Source organism: Balaenoptera musculus, chromosome 11 (assembly GCF_009873245.2).
Source record: "Balaenoptera musculus isolate JJ_BM4_2016_0621 chromosome 11, mBalMus1.pri.v3, whole genome shotgun sequence".
NCBI lineage: Eukaryota > Metazoa > Chordata > Mammalia > Artiodactyla > Balaenopteridae > Balaenoptera > Balaenoptera musculus.
Genome location: NC_045795.1, coordinates 55,300,014 through 55,323,386, shown reverse-complemented (window position 1 = coordinate 55,323,386; position 23,373 = coordinate 55,300,014). Strand labels below are relative to the sequence as shown.

The 23,373-nt window shown below is 40.1% G+C and overlaps 1 protein-coding gene across 2 annotated transcripts; it reads right to left on the bottom strand.

The window, feature by feature from the left end:
- Positions 1 to 15,314: 15,314 nt before the first annotated feature.
- On the bottom strand, positions 15,315 to 23,330 carry EPM2AIP1 (EPM2A interacting protein 1). Of its 2 annotated transcripts, none has more exons than XM_036868604.1 (2): positions 20,452 to 23,330; positions 15,315 to 17,168 (listed from the first exon to the last, which is right to left on the bottom strand). In XM_036868604.1, the coding sequence occupies exon 1, from the start codon at positions 23,051 to 23,053 to the stop codon at positions 21,227 to 21,229; it is 1,827 nt and encodes a 608-aa protein (XP_036724499.1). In that variant the 5' UTR covers positions 23,054 to 23,330; the 3' UTR covers positions 15,315 to 17,168; positions 20,452 to 21,226. The 2 variants fall into 2 exon arrangements, with proteins under 2 accessions (XP_036724499.1, XP_036724500.1); XM_036868605.1 differs by having other exon boundaries at positions 20,946 to 23,330.
- Between the last annotated feature and the right edge of the window lie 43 nt (positions 23,331 to 23,373).

Below are 23,373 nucleotides of genomic sequence, written 5' to 3'. Positions count from 1 at the left end.
CAGACTAAAGCCATTTTTACACCTACAAAGATTCAGAGAGTTTATCTACTGTTTATCCTTTTTGAAGGAGATAACTGAAAATGTTGGCCAGGAAGCCAAGTATGAGGAGTATGTAGAAAATGAGGAATGATAGAACTAACCTTGTTAATCTAATGAAAAGAAATCCAAGGATGATAGTTTGCAGCAGGTTTTGAAAGAAATCTGTCCAAATTAAAACAGTAGGTCAATGGGCTTCAAAAAGATGTCATTATGAAGAGCTCTAGAATAGACCCTGAGCTATTTTATAATAGAAAAGAAACTGTCAGTGCCATAATGAAAAGGCTTTTACTTCTCCCATTTGGGGGTGAGGGAGGACAATAAAGAAAAATTCCAAGAAGACAAGAAAATTATCATCCAAATTTGAAGTAAACTAACGTGTGGTAAAAATTTGAGCAACTGTGGTAGTTTCAGAAAGGAGAAGCCGGGACTTCCCCGGTGGTGCACCGGTTAAGAATCTGCCCTCCAATGCAGGGGACTCGTGTGCGATCCCTGGTCAGGGAACTAGATCCCACATGCATGCTGCAACTAAGGAGCACACATGCCGCAACTAAGACCTGGTGCAACCAAGATAAGTTAAATAAATAAAAATTAAAAATAAGTTAAAAAAAAAAAGAAAAGCCATTTGATGATTTTCTAGGAACATTGTCCTTTGAGGGGTCGAGAGTCGTGACTTTGTAAGTATAGGAGAAAATGTAATAATATGTCATAACCACTTACTATTTATTAATTTTCAACTTGTATCATCAACCTAGAGACCAAAGCTGGGGGATAGTTATTATTTCTGAACAGAATGTAAAATTTTTCAACCTTGGCAATGTAAATGTGAGAGCGGAGTCCCTTCAATTCTAACCTCAGACTGGATGGCCAGAGGTACTAGGAAGTAGAGGTGGGAAGAGAGATGGAGTCAAGGGCAGCAGCAGAGCCTAGAGACACGGTGAATGTTGACAGAGGACAAACACATAGTTTAAGAATAAAATCTAAATCTGCAAAAGTAACGAATAGAACAAAACCCAATGGCACAACTATAAAAAAGTGAGGCAAGGAGTAGGAAAGGAGAAATGGGGTGGTATGAATTGCTATGAATTTGCTAAGTCCTTACTTATCATAGTGGGAAATAAAGAAACAATGTCTAGAGTTGATAAATTGAGTTAGTGATATATAGAGATACATCTGAAACCAAAAGAACTAATATACGAAAAAATTACAAGTGGTTATTAGCACAGTTTAGCTATGAAGGAGGTCAGAAGTGAGGGCACCAAAGCTTTCTATCATGTCTTTTGGCATTTTCTGATTTTTAAAAATCATCCATAGGGAATTCCCTGGCAGTCCAGCAGTTAGGACTTGGCGCTTTCACTGCTGGGGCCTGGGTTTGATCCCTGATAGGGGAACTAAGATCCCACAAACTGCGTGTTGCGGCCCCCCCCTCAAAAAAAATCCATAGACCTGAGTATGCAGACTGAAAGGGAGTATTTGGTGAGGAGGAGTTTTTCTTCTGTGTACACGTGCTGTGGATGTGTCATGCCTGAGCCCAACACCGTTCAATAAGTAGGTCCCGGTTGCCAGGGAAACCGGCTTTTCACTGATACCAGAGAAAAAACTGTTCACCCAGCTGTTGAGCCATGCCACCTTTCTGAACTACCTCTTGCCCCTGTGTGAGCTGCCCAGCTGCAGGAAGCTCACACCTGCCATCTCTCACTTCCCTCTCTGTGGCCTGGGACCCTGGCTAAGGGGGCTAATGCCAGTCAGCATGACCTGCCACCCTATGTTGGTACAAGCAAACCTGCTCATGAGAAATGAGTAGCACTTTTGTTTAAATGATATTCATCAAAGCACAGAGAATAGGCTAAAAATCACATTACTTTTTCCATACTTGTTTCATTGACCCCAGGGGGAGAGCAGAGAGAGGACTTTTTTAAAAAATACAAATTATGTTGAGGTATAAATAACATATAGTAATGCACAGATCTTAAATATACAGTTTTAAGTGTTGTGATTAATATTTACGCCTGTAGAACTAACACCCCAGACAATATATAAGATATTTCCATCAACCCAGAAAGTTCCTTCTTGGACCTTTTTAGTCAATAACACACACACACACACACACACACACACACACACACATAAATACACCATAGTTTGGATTCTTCTGTTCTTGATCTTCATATAAATAGTATGTTCCCTTTTGTGTCTGGTTGTCTGGTTTCTGCTGCTCAGGATAATGTTTTTCATGTTCATGCATATTGTTTTGTTCCAGAATAGCACCCCATTGTATGAACAGAACACATACTGTTTATCCATTTACTATAGATGGGCATTTGGTTTGTTGCTAGTTTTTTGTTATTATGAATAAAGCTGCTATGAACGTTCCTTAACAATGAAAATTTTTATCACATATGTTTTCATATCTCTTGAGTAAATAGCTGGGAGTGAAATTTCTGAGTTATGGGGAGGGGTTATGTTTAACTTTATAAGGTAGTCAAATTAGATTCTCTTTTTAAATTGTGGTAAAATACACACAGTATAAAATTAACCATTTTTAAGGGTACAGTTCAGTGGTATTAAGTACATTCACATTGTTGTGCAATCATCACCACCATCCATCTCCAGAAGGCTTTTCATGTTGCAAACCTGAAACTCTGTATCCATTAAATAATAACCCCCATCTCTCCCTTCCCCCAGCCTCTGGCAACCACCTTTCTACTTTCTGTCTCTATGAACTTCATTTGCTAGGTGTCAAATTTGGAATCAAACAAACAGTATTTGTCTTATTGTGATTGGCTTATTTCACTTAGCACAATGTCCTCAAGATTCATCCATGTTAGAGCATATTTCAGAATTATCTTCCTTTTTAAAGCTGAATAATGTTCCACTGTATGTATACACCACGTTTTGTTTATCCATTCATCCATTGCTTCCACCTTTTGGCTGTTGTGAATAATGCTGCTACAGACTTGAGTGTACAAATCTCTTCAAGTCTCTGTTTTTACTTCTTTGGGATATATATCCAGAAGTGGAATTACTGGATCATATGGTAGTTCTGGTTTTTTGAGGAACTGCCATACTGTTTTCCATAGTGACTGCACCATTTTACATTCCCACCAAAAGTATGCAAGGGTTCCAATTTCTCCACATCCTTGCCAACACTTATTTTCTGTTTTTGTTTTTGTTGTTATTGTTTTAGTAACCATCCTAATGGGTGTAAACTTGATTCATTTTTTTAAAACCTCTTTTGTTATGGAATTTTCAAGCATACACAAAAGATGAAGGACCTCCAAGTACCCACAATTATTCACATTTGATAGCAGGTAGAGAAGGACATACCTTCTTTACAGTAGCTGTGAAAGCAGGGGCAAAGACCTATTTGGAACTGCCAACTAGGAACAGTTTTTTGCAGGCTGGCTGACCAATAAGGATGGATAAATGGTGTCCAGTCTTTCCACCTGTGTTCAAGATATGGAATAACAGTCAAGCATACTTGGTAAAGGAGCAGCAGAGGAAGGTCACAACCAATGGGCCATAAAGGAACCCTCAGTATCACTTATCCCTCAGACTGTACCCTTCATATTCCAACTAACAGACAATTTTCTCATTGTAGGAGGAGGCTAAGGCTCTGATTTGTCTTGGTGACCCATGTGATTCACCAGATGGAGACTAAACCAAATGTTGTAGGCAGTACTTAATCTGACAGTATTAGTGAGCTGGTGGACTTTCCCAGTTACATGGAAACTTGAGGAACCCAAGCCAAGCACAAAAGCCAGAACTGAATTCTCCATCAAGCCACTGACCTGCCCTTAATTTACATGCCCATGCTTGAAGAAAGAACCGTCGGACATCCTTTGAATAGGAAACTCCTGAAATGAGTTCCCTGAACATCTGCAAGCATACATCAGCTATCCCTGAGCTGGGACTTGCCTTTTCCCTGCCAGGAAATCATGGGATCAGGAAAGGCAGGTACCCCTCCTATTAACTATATTTTCTTACTTTCTGTATTCTTGATGCTCTGGCATCTGGGACCTTGCTGGCCCAGGGGAGAATGCCCCTCCTAGGGCTAGCTAATTCTTAGACACAGCAAACTACTCTCCTTTACGCAATGCCTTTCATATGCAAAACAGCTAATCCAGAGCCTATACTCTGAACTACTATACACCAGGAGGCAATATTCCTCTGCCCTAGAGGAATATTGCTGGGCACTAGACAACTAGAGACAGCCCCAGTATCCCAGAACAGGCTGAAATTATTCAAACTAGCCAATCCTAAGCCCGCTTAGCGACATAACAATATACACAAACAATTAAGAGGTACAAGCTATTATATACAAAATAAATAAGATAGAAGGATGTATTGTAAAACAGAGGGAAGATAGCCAGTATTTTATAGTAACTATAAATGAAGTGTAACCTTTAAAAATTGTGAATCACTATGTTTTACACCTGTGACTCATGTAATATTGTACATCAACTATACTTCAATTAAAAAATGAAAAAAAAATTATTTCAATTGACTTTAGTGCACAGTATTTTTTTTAAATAAATAAATAAATTTATTTATTTATGGCTGCATTGTGTCTTTGTTGCTGCACGTGGGCTTTCTCTAGTTATGGCGAGCGGGGGCTACTCTTTGTTGTGGTGTGTGGGCTTCTCATTGCAGTGGTTTCTCTTGTTGCAGAGCATGGGCTCTAGGTGTGTGGGCTTCAGTAGTTGTGGCACACAGGCTCAGTAGTTATGGTGCTTGGGCTTAGTTGCTCCGCGGCACGTGGGATCTTCCCAGACCAGGGCTCGAACCCATGTCCCCTGTGTTGGCAGGCGATTCTTAACCACTGTGCCACCAGGGAAGTCCTAGTGCACAGTATTTTGACTGTACATTCTTAGTGGAATATATTGTAAGGAAAATCAGAACTGCACAGAAATCTCAAATTCATTTGATAATCTTACTGTAATTTTACTAAATTATTTTAAATGTTATTTTGAAAGTATTTTATGTATATTGTAGATAAAACATAAGTTATTACGCTAATATTTTAGGAAAAATATTTTAAGTACAAAAGAAATATCGGTACGAAGTCAAAGAAGTTAAATGAAAACTCTGCAACGTTAAATTTGAATTGGAAATATCAATATGACCTTAAAATGTGTATTTCTTAGTTCTGTGCACTGGAAAGTCCTAGAAGCAATGACACCAATGAACAACAAACAACACCAACATTCTCATGGTGATCTCTAACTACAATTCTCTATTTTCAGGGAAATGGGGCTCCCAACCAAGTATGGGGTAGGAATGTAGAGATGAGCCTAGAACACCATATGCAGAAATGCATGGACGCTGTCAGAGATTAATGGCATCATGGCAAAGGATACCGAAGCCAACTCAAAGAAGCTCCCAATGGTCAAAGGCGAGGCAACAGGAGTGTCACAAAGAACAATGACTGCAAAGCAACTGAAACAATTAAAAATATAAAAGTCTACAAGTTTATAAATAAAAATATTTATTAAAATATAAAAAGTCCACAAGTTTAAAGAGGAGAGAGACACCAACTCTTAACTCTGAAAATTAGTAATTAAAGGGGATGAATTGAGCATTTATTCTGCCTTCAACAATTATTTAATGAAGACCTAGTAGTGCCAGGCACTGGTCTCAGTACCAGAGACTCATCAGTTAAAAGCAAAATAAACTCCTACCTCATGGATCTTGTCTGTGACTCCTTAGCATGTTTGCTTAACACTATATTTCAAGGTAAATAAATAGTCCCAGTTAGTAAGGAAAAGTTCTACTTTACAGAAGAATTCATGCTAATAAGTGTAGAAGGCATGATAGAGTTAGACTATCAATATTGCAAGTCCTAATGACATAATAGATTCAGGTGACAGTGATCAATGGATCAAAAGCACCAGGTGAAAAACTGATAGGGAACCTGACATGATAAGATCAGGCTGTGACCACCTGAAGCCAGTGACCAACCTGGGCATTACTAAACCTGGGATGACCACATAGTCTGTGATCCTGATGTGAGGCAATTAAGAAGTATATGTATCACCTTTTCAGTGTTCTAGTGGTTAAATCTGGATCTCATCAAGACTTGAGAATGAACTACAAGACAACACAAAACATGGAGGATAGAGGAACAAATTAAACCCAAGGAAGAAAACAAATAAATGTAGCACATGGGACATTCTATCCAACAACTGACATGATTTCTCCAAGACAATAGCATGAAAAAAATGAGGAGCAGGCAGAGGGACCCTTCTAGATTAAATGAGTTTTAAGACGCATGGCAAACAAATAACCTCTGTGGACATTGCTTGGATACTGATTGCAAGAGATGAACTATAAAAAGTCATTTTTGGACTTCCCTGGCACAGTAGTTAAGAATCCGCCTGCCAATGCAGGGCACATGGGTTTGAGCCCTGGTCCAGGAAGATCCCATGTGCCGTGGAACAACGAAGCCCGTGTGCCACGACAACTGAGCCCACACGCCCTAGAGCCCATGCTCTGCAACAAGAGAAGCCACCACAATAAGAAACCTACACACCACAATGAAGAGTAGCCCCGCTTGTCACAACTAGAGAAAGCACTCACACAGCAACAAAGACCCAACACAGCCCGCCCCAAAAAAAGTCATTTTTACAAAGAAGGACACTACATGATGATCAAGGGTTCAATCCAAGAAGAAGATATAACAATTATAAATATTTATGCACCCAACATAGGAACACCTCAATACATAAGGCAAATGCTAATAGCCATACAAGGGGAAATCGACAGTAACACAAACAAAGAAAACAATAGCAAAGAACAATAAAACTAAAAGCTGGTTCTTTCAGAAGATAAACAAAATTGATAAACCATTAGCCAGACTCATCAAGAAAAAAAGGGAGAAGACTCAAATCAATAGAATTAGAAATGAAAAATAGATGCAGAAAAAGCTTTCTACAAACTTCAACACCCATTTATGATAAACGCTCCAGAAAGTAGGCATAGAGGGAACTTACCTCAACATGATAAAGGCTATATATGACAAACCCACAGCCAACATCGTTCTCAATGGTGAAAAACTGAAACCATTTCCACTATGATTAGGAACAAGACAAGGTTGCCCACTCTCACCACTATTATTCAACATAGTTTTGGAAGTTTTAGCCACAGCAATCAGAGAAGAAAAAGAAATAAAAGGAATCCAAATCAGAAAAGAAGAAGTAAAACTGTCACTCTTTGAAGATGACATGATACTATACATAGAGGATCCTAAAGATGTTACCAGAAAACTACTAGAGCTAATCAATGAATTTGGTAAAGTAGCAGGATACAAAATTAATGCACAGAAATCTCTTGCATTCCTATACACTAATGATGAAAAATCTGAAAGAGAAATTAAGGAAACACTCCCATTTACCATTGCAACAAAAAGAATAAAATACCTAGGAATAAACCTACCTAAGGAGACAAAAGACCTGTATGCAGAAAACTATAAGACACTGATGAAAGAAATTAAAGATGATACAAACAGATGGAGAGATATGCCATGTTCTTGGATTGGAAGAATCAACATTGTGAAAATGACTATACTACCCAAAGCAATCTACAGATTCAATGCAATCCCTATCAAACTGCCAAAGGCATTTTTCACAGAACTAGAACAAAAAATTGCACAATCTGTATGGAAACACAATAGACCCCGAATAGCCAAAGCAATCTTGAGAAAGAAAAATGGAGCTGGAGGAATCTGGCTCCTGGACTTCAGACTATACTACAAAGCTACAGTAATCAGGACAGTATGGTACTGGCACAAAAACAGACATATAGATCAATGAAACAGGATAGAAAGCCCAGAGATAAATCCACACACATATGGTCAACTTATTTTTGATAAAGGAGGCAAGAATATACAATGGAGAAAAGGCAGCCTCTTCAATAAGTGGTGCTGGGAAAACTGGACAGCTAAAAGAGTAAAAGAGTGAAATTAGAACACTCCCTAACACCATACACAAAAATAAACTCAAAATGGATTAAAGACCTAAATGTAAGGCCAGACACTATAAAACTCTTAGAAGAAAACATAGGCAGAACACTATGACATAAATCACAGCAAGATCCTTTTTGACCCACCTCCTAGAGAAATGGAAGTAAAAACAAGAATAAACAAATGGAACCTTATTAAACTTAAAAGCTTTTGCACAGCAAAGGAAACCATAAACAAGATGAAAAGACAACCCTCAGAATGGGAGAAAATATTTACAAATGAAGCAACTGACAAAGGATTAATCTCCAAAATTTACAAATAGCTCATGCAGCTCAATATCAAAAAAACAAACAAACCAATCCAAAAATGGGCAGAAGACCTAAATAGACATTTCTCCAAAGAAGATATACAGATTGCTAACAAACACATGAAAGAATGCTCAACATCACTAATCATTAGAGAAATGCAAATCAAAACTGCAATGAGGTATCACCTCACACCAGTCAGAATGGCCATCATCAAAAAATTTACAAGTAATAAATGCTGGAGAGGTTGTGGAGAAAAGGGAACCCTCTTGCGCTATTGGTGGGAATGTAAACTGATATAGTCACTATGGGGAACAGTATGTAGGCTCCTTAAAAAACTAAAAAGAGAACTACCATACGACCCAGCAATCTCATTACTGGGCATATACCCTGAGAAAACCATAATTCAAAAAAGAGTCATGTACCACAATGTTCATTGCAGTTCTATTTACAATAGCCAGGACATGGCGGCAACCTAAATGTCCATCAACAGATGAATAGATAAAGAAGATGTGGCACATATATACAATAGAATATTACTCAGCCATAAAAAGAAACGAAATTGAGTTATTTGTAGTGAGATGGATGGACCAAGAGACTGTCTTACAGAGTGAAGTCAGAAAGAGAAAAATAAATATTGTATGCTAACACATATATATGGAATCTAAACAAAAACAAAAAAAAAGTTTCTGAGGAACCTAGGGGCAGGACAGGAATAATCATGCAGATGTAGAGAATGGAGTTGAGGACACGTGGAGGGGGAAGGGTAAGCTGGGACGAAGTGAGAGAGTGGCATGGACTTATATATACTACCAAATGTAAAATAGATAGCTAGTGGGAAGCAGCCACATAGCATAGGGAGATCAGCTCTGTGCTTTTTGACCACCTAGAGGGGTGGGATAGGGAGGGTGGGAGGGAGACGCAAGAGGAGATATGGGGATATATGTATATGTATAGCTGATTCACTTTGTTATAAAGCAGAAACTAACACACCATTGTAAAGCAATTATACTCCAATAAAGATGTTTTTTTAAAAAGTCATTTTTACAAACAAATGGGGGCACGTGCATATGGACTAGGCATTAGTTTTTGTCGAAGAATTATTATTAGGTGTGACAGTAGCATTGTAATTTTAGAAGAAAATGTTCTTGTTTTTTTAAAGATGAAATAAGAACTTCAGGGCTAAAACAGGTATTGTTGTGGCGTGGCAAAGTATCCATATCAGTCAAATAATTCAGGGCAATGAAAGGCATAATATAAGCCTTAAAATTTTATTTTATATTGATAATAGGTTTGAGGTACAATGAGGATAGGTTAGTTAGTAAACAAAGTGTAAAAATATTCATCTCAAGGATGTGGGAAAAATACATTAACAGAAAAAATGAATAAGAAAACAGGAAGAACGAATTAAAGAAAATAAAAGCAGAAATCAAGGAATTAGAAACTAATGGTACTGATATATTAACACAGAAGCAAATTCTTTGAAAAGGGCAAAAAAAAAAAATTCTGCAGTGAGGCTAATTAAGAAAAAGAAAGCTCAAACATTAGGAATGAGAGAGAGAGTATAACCAGAGATACCAAGGAGATGAAATAAAAATGCTATGAACAACTTGATACATTTGGAAACCTTCATTTAATGGAAAATTTCCTGGGAATATTCCAAAAATTGGAATTAATTCAATATACAAGAGACATAAGAGGAAATGCAAAAACTGTCAAAGAACTCTCTAAAGTGGCTCCAGTCTCATTCTTTTCAGATAAATTTTTTCAAACCCTCCAGAAACAGGTAATATGTACAGTATTTAAACTGTTTCAGAATACACATCAAAATATGAAAATTTAATAATTTTATTATATACCTCATGTAGCTATATCTCAAAGAATTCTAGATTCCTAAAGGCTTTCAGTGTAAGCCCTGTTAAAACCACACCTCAGATGGGACTCAAACCCACAATCTTCCAACTGAAACCACACACCTGGTCTCAGGACTTAATGAAGCTCAGGTTCTTTGTGTCTTGCTGCAGAAGGAAATCAGCGAGAGGCAAAGTGATAGGTAAGAAGTAGATTTATTAATAATAAATGGGTGGCTTCCCTGGTGGTGCAGTGGTTAAGAATCTGCCTGCTAATGCAGGGGACACGGGTTCGAGCCCTTGTCCGGGAAGATCCCACATGCCGCGGAGTGACTAAGCCCGTGCGCCACAACTACTGAGCCTGTGCTCTAGAGCCTGTGAGCCACAACTACTGAGCCCATGTGCCACAACTATTGAAGCCTGTGCGCCTAGAGCCCGTGCTCTGCAACAAGAGAAGCCACTGCAGTGAGAAGCCTGCACACCACAACGAAGAGTAGCCCCCGCTTGCCGCAACTGGAGAAAGCCTGCACGCAGCAGCGAAGACCCAACGCAACCAAAAATAAATAAATAAAATAAATAAATTTATATAAAAAAAGGGAACTAATTAAACTTAAAAGCTTTCGCATTGCAAAGGAAGCCATAAACAAGATGAAAAGACAACCCTCCGAATGGGAGAAAATACTTGCAAATGAAGCAGCTGACAAAGGATTGATCTCCAAAATATACAAGCAGCTCGTGCAGCTCAATATCAAAAAAACCAAACAACCCAATCAAAAAATGGGCAGAAGACCTAAATAGACATTTCTCCAAAGAAGGCATACAAATGGCCAGCAAACACATGAAAAGATGCTCAACATCACTAATTATTAGAGAAATGCAAATCAAAACCACAATGAGGTATCACCTCACACCAGTCAGAATGGCCATCATCAAAAAATCTACAAATGGGACTTCCCTGGTGGCGCAGTAGTTAAGAATCCACCTGCCAATGCAGGGGACACGGGTTCGAGCCCTGGTCCGGGAAGATCCCACACGCCGCAGAGCAATTAAGCCCGTGTGCCACAACTACTGAGCTTGCACTCTAGAGCCCACGAGCCACAACTACTGAGTCTGTGAGCCACAACTACTGAAGACCACGCACTTAGAGTCCGTGCTCTGCAACAAGAGAAGCCACCGCAATGAGAATCCTGCGCACCGCAACGAAGAGCAGCCCCCACTTGCCACAACTAGAGAAAGCCCACGCGCAGCAGCAAAGACCCAATGCAGCCAAAAAATAATAAATAAATAAAATAAATAATAAGAAAAATCTACAAACAATAAATGCTGGAGAGGGTGTGGAGAAAAGGGGACCCTCTTGCACTGTTGGTGGGAATGTAAATTGATACATCCCCTTTGGAGAATAGTATGGAGTTTCCTTAAAAAACTAAAAATAGAACTACCATATGACCCAGCAATCCCACTACTGGGCATATACCCTGAGAAAAACATAATTCAAAAAGATACATGTACCCCAATGTTCATTGCAGCACTATTTACAATAGCCAGGACTTGGAAGCAACTTAAATGTCCACTGACAGATGAATAGATAAAGAAGATGTGGTACATATATACAATGGAATATTACTCAGCCATACAAGGAACGAAGTAGGGTCATTTGTAGTGATGTGGATGAACCTAGAGTCTGTCATACAGAGTGAAGTCAGAAAGAGAAAAACAACTATTGTATATTAATACATATATATGGAATCTAGAAAAATGATACTGATGAACCTATTTGCAGGGCACGAAAAGAGACGCAGACGTAGAGAACTGACTTGTGGACACGGGGGACGGGGAAAGGGAGGGTGGGACAAGCTGAGAGAGTAGCACTGACATATATACACTACCAGTGTAAAATAGTTAGTGGGAAGTTGCTGTATAACACAGGGAACTCAGCTTGGTGCTCTGTGATGACCTAGAGGGGTAGGATGGGGGGGTGGGAGGGAGACTCAAGAGGGAGGGGATGTATGTATACATAGAGCTGATTCACTTTGTTTTACAGCAGAAACTAACCCAACATTGTAAAGCAATTATATTCCAATAAAAAAAAAAGTGATAGTACATCTTAGCAAGATCAGACCCCCATTTAGATAGACATTGAGGTTGCTGGCCTCAAAACCATGCTCAAGTTGTACAAGCTTGATAATATTAAATATTTAGCAGGGTCTATATTTATGTGCCTAACGGTGAGTCTGGGATTTTATCACCTGTGTATATAATAAAGTGTCTATTTTTAAAAAAATCCTTTGTAAAGAGGTGCAGGAGAATGGGGTGCGAGAGGATGGTCATGACCCAGGTCTCAGGTGAGTTCCTGGGACGGGCCACCAAGTGGGGCTTTGCATAGTAAAGTGAAAGCAGGTTTATTGAGAGAGATACTCCATAGAGTGTAGGTCGTCTCAGAAGGCGAGAGCGGCCCCAAAATATGGGATAGTTTGTTTTTAGGGGCTGGGTAATTTCATAGGCTAATGAGTGGGAGAATTATTCCAACTAGCTTGGGGAAGGGGCAGGGATTTCCAGGAATTGGGCCACCATCCACTTTTGAGCCTTTTATGGGAGGCTCGGAACTGTCATGGTGCCTGTGGGTGTGTTATTTAGCATATGCTAATATGCTACAATGAGCGCATAATGAGGCTCAAGGTCTACTGGAAGTTGAATTTTCGACCATCTTGGACCTAGTTGGTTTTAACCAACAACAGTTTTGTTGTATCCTCAACGGCTCTGTCATTCTTTTAAAGGCTGTGCCCTGCGCCCCACCCAAGCCCTCTGGAAACTGGTAATATGTACAGTATTTAAACTGTTTCAGAATGAAGCTGAATTCGGCCTCTGGCCCCCGACACTGAATTAAATCTCAGAGACAGAGTTTTGGGTGAAGTAGAAAAGAATAGCTTTATTGCTTTGCCAGGCAAAGGGGGCCACAGAGGGCTAATGTCCTCAGAACTCTGTGTCCCAACCTAGAGGGGTAGTGAGAAGTTTTATAGTAATGGTTCAAAGAGGGGATGATCAGCTTGTGGACATTCTTCTGATTGGTTGGTGGTGAGGTAAGTGGGAGTCAGCATCATCAACCTTCTGGTTCCAACTGGCCTGGGGTCGACATGCTTGTGGGTGGCATACTGTCCTTAACTTCTCCCACCTGGTGGGCGTTTCTGTATCTGCTAAACAGCTCAAAGATATTGTTATGTGTTATTCCTTGAGGGGGAACCGGTTCTGCTGTGTAATTCAGAATAACCTTAGGCCCCAATCTGGGACCCAATTTCTTTACCTGTAAAGGAGTTGGGATAAATGAGCTTTCTATGGATTCTTTAACATTCAGTTCTATAAATTCTGCCTCAGAAGGATCAATGAGAGCTCTGATAACAGGGGACAATAAATCCATCGGAATGGTTTTGAATATCAATGGTTGCTTAACCACCAGAGATGTGATAGACAACTTTTGGTGTGTCTGCCCAGCCCAAACTCTTCTGTAGAGTCTTCCTCTTCAACCTACCCCAACCGCAGGACTCGGGGCCTGGAGCTGTATGTTATGGACCCCTTTCAAGAAAAATATCTTTCCAGTCATAACAATGTTCTCCCATTAAAAATATGTATATGAGCAGTAGAGGCTGGTGTTCAGAGAAGAGAATGTAGCAGACGTGCAGAGGGAACACACAAGATCCATGAGGGTAGGAAATTTATTTGGCTTCAAAATCTGAATCTCCAGTGTCCAGACCAGTGCCTGGCTCTAGCGGGCCTTCATTAAATAATTGCTGAATGACCACTGAATTCAATTCCCCCACATGCCTTCTGTAAAATACTTCTGTATTTCTCTAAGCATTCCCTTCTTTCCCTTTAAGCTAGTGCTTGTTGGTTCTCACAACCAGAAATCCCTATCAAATACATTATGGGACCCTTCCCTTCACAACCATCACTCTGGCCTCAGGGAAGACATCAGACTGGACTGCCACAAGTTCCTGCCCGGAAATGTGGAACTGGCATATGAGACTGGGTTAGTTGGTCAGTGGCCCCGGAGTGGGGTAGTGATGGAGAGCCACGGAGGTGTACAAGGCTGGCTGGCAAATGGAGGGAAGTTGACAGTGGTGGTTCTGAGAGACATCCTCCCCCTTAAATTGGAGTAAAATTTCCTTCCCATTAGTCAAAACCAAATGGCAAACTTTTGCGGGTGAGGAAATGTTTTGATTGTGGTGAGTTTCATGCATTTATGTCAAAACAAATCAAATTTTATACTTTAAATATGTGCAGTTTATTGTTACTTCATTGTATCGATACATCAGTAAAGTTATAAAAAATGTGGTAAGTGCTTAAGTCGAATTCTTTCAGTTATTTTATAATAACCAATAATGTACCAATAATTTAAGGTCTTTGTTATGACTGCTATTTTAGACTGTGCTTAATATCAGCACTAATTTATTCCAATGCCTTCTCACCCCTGTTCACTCCTCTCAGCCCCCACCTACCCCTCATGGAAGTGAACATGTAATAGTAAATTGTAATAATGTAAACCAAGTTGGTGAACTCTAATTCATAATCAGTGGAACTAAAATGCGAGACCTTACACATTTCTTGAATTTATCAACGGGGTTTTACATTTTAATCTTACTTCTCTAAATCCCTTCCAGGAGTTAAATATTACTGTAAATTATGTTATACTAATTATTTTAATCATAGGGCGTATTTGCCTCTTATTCCCTACAGAACTAGTAATTGACTTAACATAAACCAGTGTCATGGCTTGTTAAAATTATCTATGTAGACTACAACCACTTTAACGACGGGCTCAAACCATTTATCTTCAATCCCCAATTTACCAGCAATGTCTAGTACACAGCAGAGCAAGCTGGGGGAAGGGAAGGGATAAAGGATATGATGTAAGATGGGGTAGGAAGAAAAAGGGTGTGTGTGGGTACAGATCTTGCAGACCATGATAGACCTTGGATCTTATTCTAATTGTGATAGTAAGCCACTGGAGGATTCTGAACAGAGGACTGGCATGCTGATTTATATTTTAAAATAAGGATCAGTTTAGTTGCTGTGCGAATAATTATGAGGGAAGTGTGGAAGCAGGGTATATACCAAGGAGAATACCAAGAAAAATGGGTGCTCACGTTCACTGAAAGACAGACACAAAAATGTTCATAGCAACTTTATTCATAATAACCACAAACTGGAAACAACCAAAATTTCCATCAACAGTAGAATGGATTCATAAATTGTGGTATAAGTCATACAATGGTATACTACACAGAAAAAACGAATTGCTGCTACACACAACATGGATGGCTCACAGACACAATGTTGAACAAAAGAGTACATATAATTATTACATTTACATGAAGCTTTAAAACAAAGGTAATCCATGGTGATAAAGGTCAGAATAGCGGTTATTTGTGTGTGGGGGGGGGCATAGGGCACTGACTGGGGTACTAGAAATGTTCAGTATCTTGATTTGGGTGATGGGTTCAAGGGTGTATATAAAAATCCACTGAGGTGTACATTAAATATTTGCATTTTACTGAATGTAATTTCGCCTCAATTAAAAAGAAAAAATATTTTCAAAGAAGTTTTACAAATAGGGAGATATAACTATACGTGTAGTCGGTAGTATTGTCTTCCAAATATTTCGGGTTCTCTTCCAAGGCACGAGGAAGGATTACACTCCTCCTTGAACTTTGGTGTGGCCATGTGATTTCCTTTGGCCAGTGAAAGTGCTTTAAGGGCTGGCCTGTAAGTGATGTGTCAGACTTTTTCATTTCCCAAAATGAGTAGCCACACCATACATGACAACTGCTCGGTCAGCCTGAGTCCTAGAATGAGGACCACTTAGAGCAGGATCAGTGAACATTTTCTGTACAGGGTCACACAGTAAATATTTTAGACTTTGTGGGCCAGACACTTTCTTCCACAACTACGCGACTCTGACACTGTAGAGCAAAAGCAGCCAGACGATACATAAACAAACGGGTAAGGGTAGTTTCCAATAAAACTTTATTTACAGAAACAGGCAGCAGGACAGATTTTGCCCATGGCCATAGTTCTTCAATCCCTGACTTAGAGCAAAGCCCCTAGCCAAGCTACAAGAGAAAAGCTGGGATTTTGGGGTTGTTACCGCACAGCAACCTAGCCCATTCTGATACAGAAACTGGTTCTGTTTTCGAAAAACCTAGCGTACTGAACATTGGCTTAGTTGGCAGGCGTTCAGGAATTGCTAGTGGAAGATGGAAGAAATAACTTATGCAGGGGCGATGCATGTTAATGGAGTGATGAAACTGTCCCGAGAGAATCTGGAAGGCAGAGAATCTATCCTTTACTCAAGAAAAAAAAAAAAAGACAAGAAAACAAAATATGTTATGGTTGCTGTTGGCCCCATTTGACAAAATAGACAGGAAAGAGATGAACTCAGAAAAGAATTCATCAGTTTGCAAGCAAAAAAGCAAGGGAATAAAGAGAGTTCACAAACTCAAGTACTTACTGGGTAGGAAGAGGCTACTTCTCAATTACAAAGAGATAAAAGCGAGAAATCCTATACGCCAAAGGTTGACTAAAACCCACTTTTGCAGCAAGGATCAAATCACTGGATGACTATCACACCTACTGTTAAAACCTCTGAATTAATTAATGGGCCTCAGATTAAAAGTCCAACGAAGAGTGTAACACTGGTTAATCCCTTAAACTGGAAAAAAATGGCTCAGGGAAAAAGAGACTAAGGGTATGGCTCTCCCACAAAGCCTGAAAGCCCAAGTTACCCAGAAAGTAAGTTCAGAGAGGCATGTGAACAAGAAAGCAAAGAAACATAGCAAATCTAAGAAGTACACATTGACCAGATGTCACTTTCGGGTTACCTTCCTTGGGGAGGTGATGAGGACATTCTGCAGGTAGGAAAGCAAGTGAACTGAATATCTAGTGACCAGAAGGGCTGACTGAGTCATTCTTCTAACATTTTGTTAAATTTACTTACTTTAAAATCCCAGAAGAGCCAGAAATTATCTGTAAAGGAAAAGAGCAAGTAAATAAGATGCCATTTTCTCCTAGGGTTGATGCTTACAGAAGGAAAATGGATATTAACTCTTAAGTAGCATTATCTTTTTCCAATACTGAATGCAACTTTTTAATTACTGAGGTATTGTTTTAGTCCACTAAATAGCTGTCCAATCTTTCTCATCCAGGTTCCTTTGCAAGCCTCCCTTTAGAAATTAAAAAAAAAAAAAAAATTAAGACTTCTACATCAAGGAGGTAAAGACAATATTACATGGCGGATTTATGTGAGTATACTCAGCTTTACTACTTACGTTTACTAAGGCAAACTGCAATCTAAGTTGTTTTCCTCAACAACATTCACATAGTAAATATTTGAACCACACACCAAGCACTGAACTAAATTCTAGGAATACAATTCCCTAGTCACAAAGAACTTAGTTTCATTTCTTGATTTGTAATATGTGGATAACAATTACCCAGCAAGCAGGTACGGCAGGACCACTGTGAAGGTCAAAGGAGACTATGAAAGGGCTGCAAAGATCGTAAAGCACTATACAAGTATTTATTCATCCAAACATTTATTGAAATGTCAGGCATTGTGCTAAGCACTAGATATAGCAGTGCGCAGGCATATATATGGTCCCAGCCCTTGTGAAGCTTACAGTCTAGCACTGATCAATAAGAAGGAACAACAAAGTGTGCTAAGTATATGGCTGGGGAAGAATGGGGTATTTAGGGAGTGCACAGTAGGGGCACCTAGTCTAGAGGGTATTGATGAAGGCTTCCTAGAGGAAGTGGCATATAAACTGAAACTTGAACAGGCTTATCCCAAGAGCAGTGGTGAAAGCAGAGGAGTGATATGACCAGATACGTCTTTTGGAACAATCTGGCTGCAGTGTGAAAGGGCTCACAACCAGAGAAATGGAGCCTGAGAAGGCCAGTGCTATAACTTAGGTAGGTTGATGGCCTTGATCAGGATAGTAGCATTGTAGAATCAAGAAAAGTTTAGGCAACAGACTTAACAGGAAGGTGTGTGTGAGTGGATGTGATGGATGAAGAGGGAAAAGTCATGGCTAACTGGGTTTGGGGCTTGGGTCAGGGCAACTGAATGGCTGGCAGTGGTGGTGCCATTTACTGAGAGAGGGACCAGGAAAGGAGGAGCAGGTCTGGGGGGCAAGGTCAAGGACATGTTGTGGTACCTATGAGACAGCAAAGTGGACTTAAGTTAGCAATTAGATATAGGAATCAGGAAAGGTCTAGAAAGGAGATATGAATTTGGGAGTCATTTGCGTAAAGTTGGTAAGTGAAGCCATGAAAGAAAAAAGAGATCAGCTACGGAGATGATGTAGAATAAGACAGCTTAAAACCAAATTTAAAAATCCCAAGGACACAGATGTTTAAGGGAAAGAGGTGCGTGCAAAGAAGACTGAGAAAGCAACTTGGAGATGATATCTCCCTGAAGCCAAACTAAACAAGTATTTAATGAAGGGTGGCCAGTGGTGTAAAGAGGGTAGGAATATTGACAAGGACTTAGTAAGCTTGGTAGAGCAGTCTCAGCAGCAATATGGGAGAGTGGAAACACAGACAAATCTTTTAAGAAAACTAGTAGGAATGGGAGATATGGGGACATAGAGTTTTTTTAAAAATAGTACTTATTTTAACTATATTCACTGATACAACAGGACTAGTAACAACTATTTTATAAAAAGAAATTTTTAAAGACTGCCATGCAGCTACAGAATTACTTAGTACAGAAAACAGTAAAATACACACTTTGTTTTTCTTTTTTACAAAGATTAGTTTATGGTAATTCTCTATTGTTCAGGGTGAATTTAAAATTCTTAGCTTATGCCTCCCCCACATTCACTGACTATATAACTAATCTTATTATTACCTTAAGCAAAATATATAGTGGAACTTCACAAAATGTACAAGAGTTCAATATTTAAGGAACTGGGGTTAGAAAGCAGAAGCAGCTTTCAGGTCTTCTAATTATCCTTTCAATAAAGCACCTGCCACGAAAGACAATACTCCAAACTATTGGGAAATTACCGGTAGATTTTTGTTGTTGTTGTTTGGTTTTTCACTATGTTGTTTTTCCAGATATTTAAGTTTACTTCCTGTTAACCCAAATCTTAACTTGACCCTTCTTGCTACGTATCTTAGTAATACATTACACATTCTTTTCTGCCCTAAACCAATTATGTATAATAGAACAGAGCCCTTTAATCTGGTTCAATACCAATTACTGATTTATAAATGTTATTGTGAGCTACCAGAACCTAGCAAGGCCTTGATTGCATCTTACCAGCCAACTTGGAATGTTGGAATTAGTTTCCCCTATCAAGTATTATCAGTTTTCCCAACTTGCCCTTCTAATTCTGCTTCTACCGGTAATTTGCCCTGTCCCTCGAAATATAAGAGGATCTACACAGGGGGTCTACTGGCACTTTGGGAGGAATAAGTCTTTATTGTGCTGTGCTGTCCTATGCACTGCAGGGGATGGGGTGTCGTTCACGCTTACATGCCAGCAGAACTTCCCTCAATAACTGTGGCAATTAAAACAGTCCCCTTTATGTCTCCCAACATCCTCTGGAAAGAGGGCATACTGTCTCTGGTTGAGAACCACTGGCAGAATTTTGGTTCTTGGGGTCTTTATGGCATCTATTTTGATAGCTCAGGCTTCAGTTCCTTCTAAATTCTTGTTTGTATTCTGGTTCCTTGAATTTGCTGAATTAGTGGCCACACAAAAATTCATTACAATAGTTAAGACAGGACTTGAACACAAGTTTTCAAATTGTACTTGAGAGGATCTCTAAGTTGGGTCCTCTTCTTAAATCATTTCACATATTTGGCTTTACTGTAAGATTTCCTTTTCATGGTCAACATAAGTTTGAAAATTACTGTTTTAGCACAAAGCAGATGTCTCACTTAGAAATACGAAGTGCTACAATCTGTAAATAAAGCTGCTTCTTGAGAGTTAAATATTTCCACTTGTGCACTGTCTTAAATACACAATGTGTGGGATAGTGTCAAATTTATAATAAATCCATTTCCAGCAACAAACAACATTTGATATTATATCACTTTAAAATAAAGGGTTTCCTTTAAGCAGGATTTCTTTATAAAGCTGCAACACTCATGCAGATAGGACAAATTAGCTAAAATATCTCACACCTCCTGATCCTGGGATGCAAACATCATTTTTTCCTCATCCTTTTTTGACAGGGCCAAACTGTCTAGAGTAGAAAAAAGAATTACTAGTGGGCAACCCCTAAGAGTCTATACTTACCGTAGTCCTTTAGTAGGCAAGCTCATAAAACAGCACCCAATTGTGAAAAATTCAGGGGAAACCTCCAAAAATTGGTTAGTTTGATCTCCAGACTGCAGGAAGCCTCCTAAACTAGCAATTTAAAAAAAATTCTTGCTCCTCTGACTAAAATTTTACGTGCTTATTTTCTGTATTAGTAATATCATTATCGCTAGGGCGGGTGGGAGGGAGGTGAGAAGGAGGAAATATGTCAATATTTACTTTGACTCAGAAATATGTCTAAAAAAAATAGTCTCAAACATTCTGATAGTTCGACAAAATACCTCCACTGTATGTACGTTCCTCCTTTTCAGAAAATTCTGCACTTGCTATGTGAGTTTCTGCAAACTGGCTCAAACATATATTTAGGCAGTTGATAATTTCCAACTATATGCATCAGAATTTTAACACTTTGTTAAAATAAGAGCTAAAGTTTCTTCGAAACATCTTAAAAACAGACTTCTAATTCAACTCACATTATTAGTACTAAATGTCTTTAAAAACAGTTATATCATAAAAGCAAAAGATAATGACTTTGCCATCAAATTAAGTTTTAAAAAAAGGTCTGCATGTTTCAGTCCCATGCTGCCTCTTGAGATGGAAAAAAAAATATGTCTGAAGAATTTGAATTGTGATTAATTTGGATGAATAATGTGGTGCTTTCCCACAATCCAAATTAGTAAACTTGAAAATCAAACAGATGTTTGCTTTTAGAATTGGATTCTTGCTGAGTGTTTCAATGTTGTACTACAAAAGTTTATGGATTTGATTCATTTCTTCCTCTCACAAGATCATCCCAAAGCGGCTCTATTTCAGTGGTGGCAATCCGAAACAGGGCATGGAGGTGTTCGTCTGTCAATGGCTGGCTCAAAGTGTGTTGGTTTCGAGTCAAATATGAAAAAGCCTTTTCACAGATTTTGCTACTATCAAACAAGGATGCCACCTTACAGGCAACCCCTTTGATAATCGGGTAAGATTCAGCAGACAATCCAGCATAGAAGTGCCCTAAGTCTTTGCTTCTGTATTCGTTCCAAAGGTTAGTATTTGCCTGAAGTTTTGTTAGCTCCACCCTTACTGAAATAGGTGCATATTCAGGTTTAAAGCTAAATGGATTTGCAAAAAGCTCTAAGTCCTTTTTAATGAACTTGAGGTCCTTGAAATGTCTCTCAAACTCTTTTTGTAGGCGACAGATCACCACTCGATACCTATCAGGATCGAGTATTTTTTCGTCTTCTTGAAGATGCCCTTTAAGCTCATCAACAACTTGGCTCAAGGTGGCAAAGTGTGTTAGATTTTTTTCCTCGATATGTCTCTGAAGTAAATTCAGCTTCACTTCAAAGGCACAAATATGGTCAAAGGCAGCAGCAGCAAAGACTTTACTCACTCTCAATAGTTCGCTGAGTTCTCGAAGGTGGTCCATAATATCCACCAAGAAGCCAAAGTCACAAAGCCATTCCTTGTCTGTGAAATGGACCGTTGTTGCCCCTATCGAAACCAAGAATGTTTTTATCTCTTTTCTTAAGGAAAATATTAGTTTTAAAGTCTTTCCTTTTCTAAGCCAATTGTTCAGACAGCGTCCATTAACCCTTTCACCGTGCTCTGATTCAGATTCAGTTAGTAAAGCCTGAAATTCCGGCCGCCTAACGCCTCTGGTCTTAATCAAAACTATCCATTCAGATATGGCATTTACGATTTGATTAACATCTACATCGTAGGAGCTCAACAGTTCCAAGTGAAGAAATCCTGAATAATGGATCACATTCCAACAGTTGGGGCTTACAGCCTTTTCTCTCATGTATGACACCAGTCCTGAGTTCTCACCAATCATCCTCAGAGTGTGGGTCGTGGTCAGTCCAACCATCCGCTGCAGGCTAAGCCCTGCCGTCTGCAGGGCCTCAAGGATTGCCGCCATGAGGGCACCAACACTGAAGTGATGAGTCAGGTTGATTATGGTCAGAAGCTCTTCTTGCACCTCCAAATCGTGGCCTACGCCGCGGACAAAGACCAGGAGGTAGTTCTCATAGGCCACAAAAGCCTGGTCGTCCAAGGCAAGGGAATAGGCTTTAAAGTCCTTGGCTCGGTTAAAAAGCTGACTGCGTAGATTTTGGTTAATGTCCAGGACCCTCTGCCGCGTGATCTCCGGAGATAAATCAATGCCATTCAGAACGCTTACGTGATCGGGCAGCACATCTCTCAGCATCACCTCCATGCACCGGTGTACAAAGTCCCCCTCGCCCCAGCCGCAACCCTTCAAGGCCAAGAGGCGGGCGAGCCCGAGACCTGCACGAGCAGCTCTCTCCTCCGGAGTGAGCGGGGCGGCCTCGGGCAAGTCGCCCTGACGCAGACGCTCCACCAGGGCCGCGCGCTCGCCCTCCGCCACATACCGCTCGTAATAGTCGTGCTCGGCCTCGTAGTGGTGCCTGACGTCGGGTTCGCCGGTGGCTACGACCAGGCGGCGACACACCAGGCACAGGGCGCCCTCGCCCTCCGGAGGCTCCACCACTAGGTACCGCTGGGTCCACTCGGCCCGGAACCCCCGAGACTCGTCGATTTCCATTTTGCTCCTCTTGGGCGTCATCCACATTTCACGGGATGCCACAGGAGCTGGGCCGACCTCCGGGAGGCCGCAAGGAGAGGGGAGGAGCAGGAGCGAGCCCCAAGCGCCTCCTCCACTCTGCGCCAGATCACCCCAGCTGGGGACACCAACCTGCGGCTCCGACACCTCCGTTCCTATTGGCTGGAGATTTCGTATTCCTCAGCCCCAGACATGAGCCAATAGGAAGAGTGGACAGCGATTTTTAGTGCGCAGGCGCACATCCTTCTAGCTGCAAAGTGGACTGAAGCCGCTTTAGGGCGGGACTAAGAGAACCGGAACTCACGGACTTGACTGGCATTCAAGCTGCC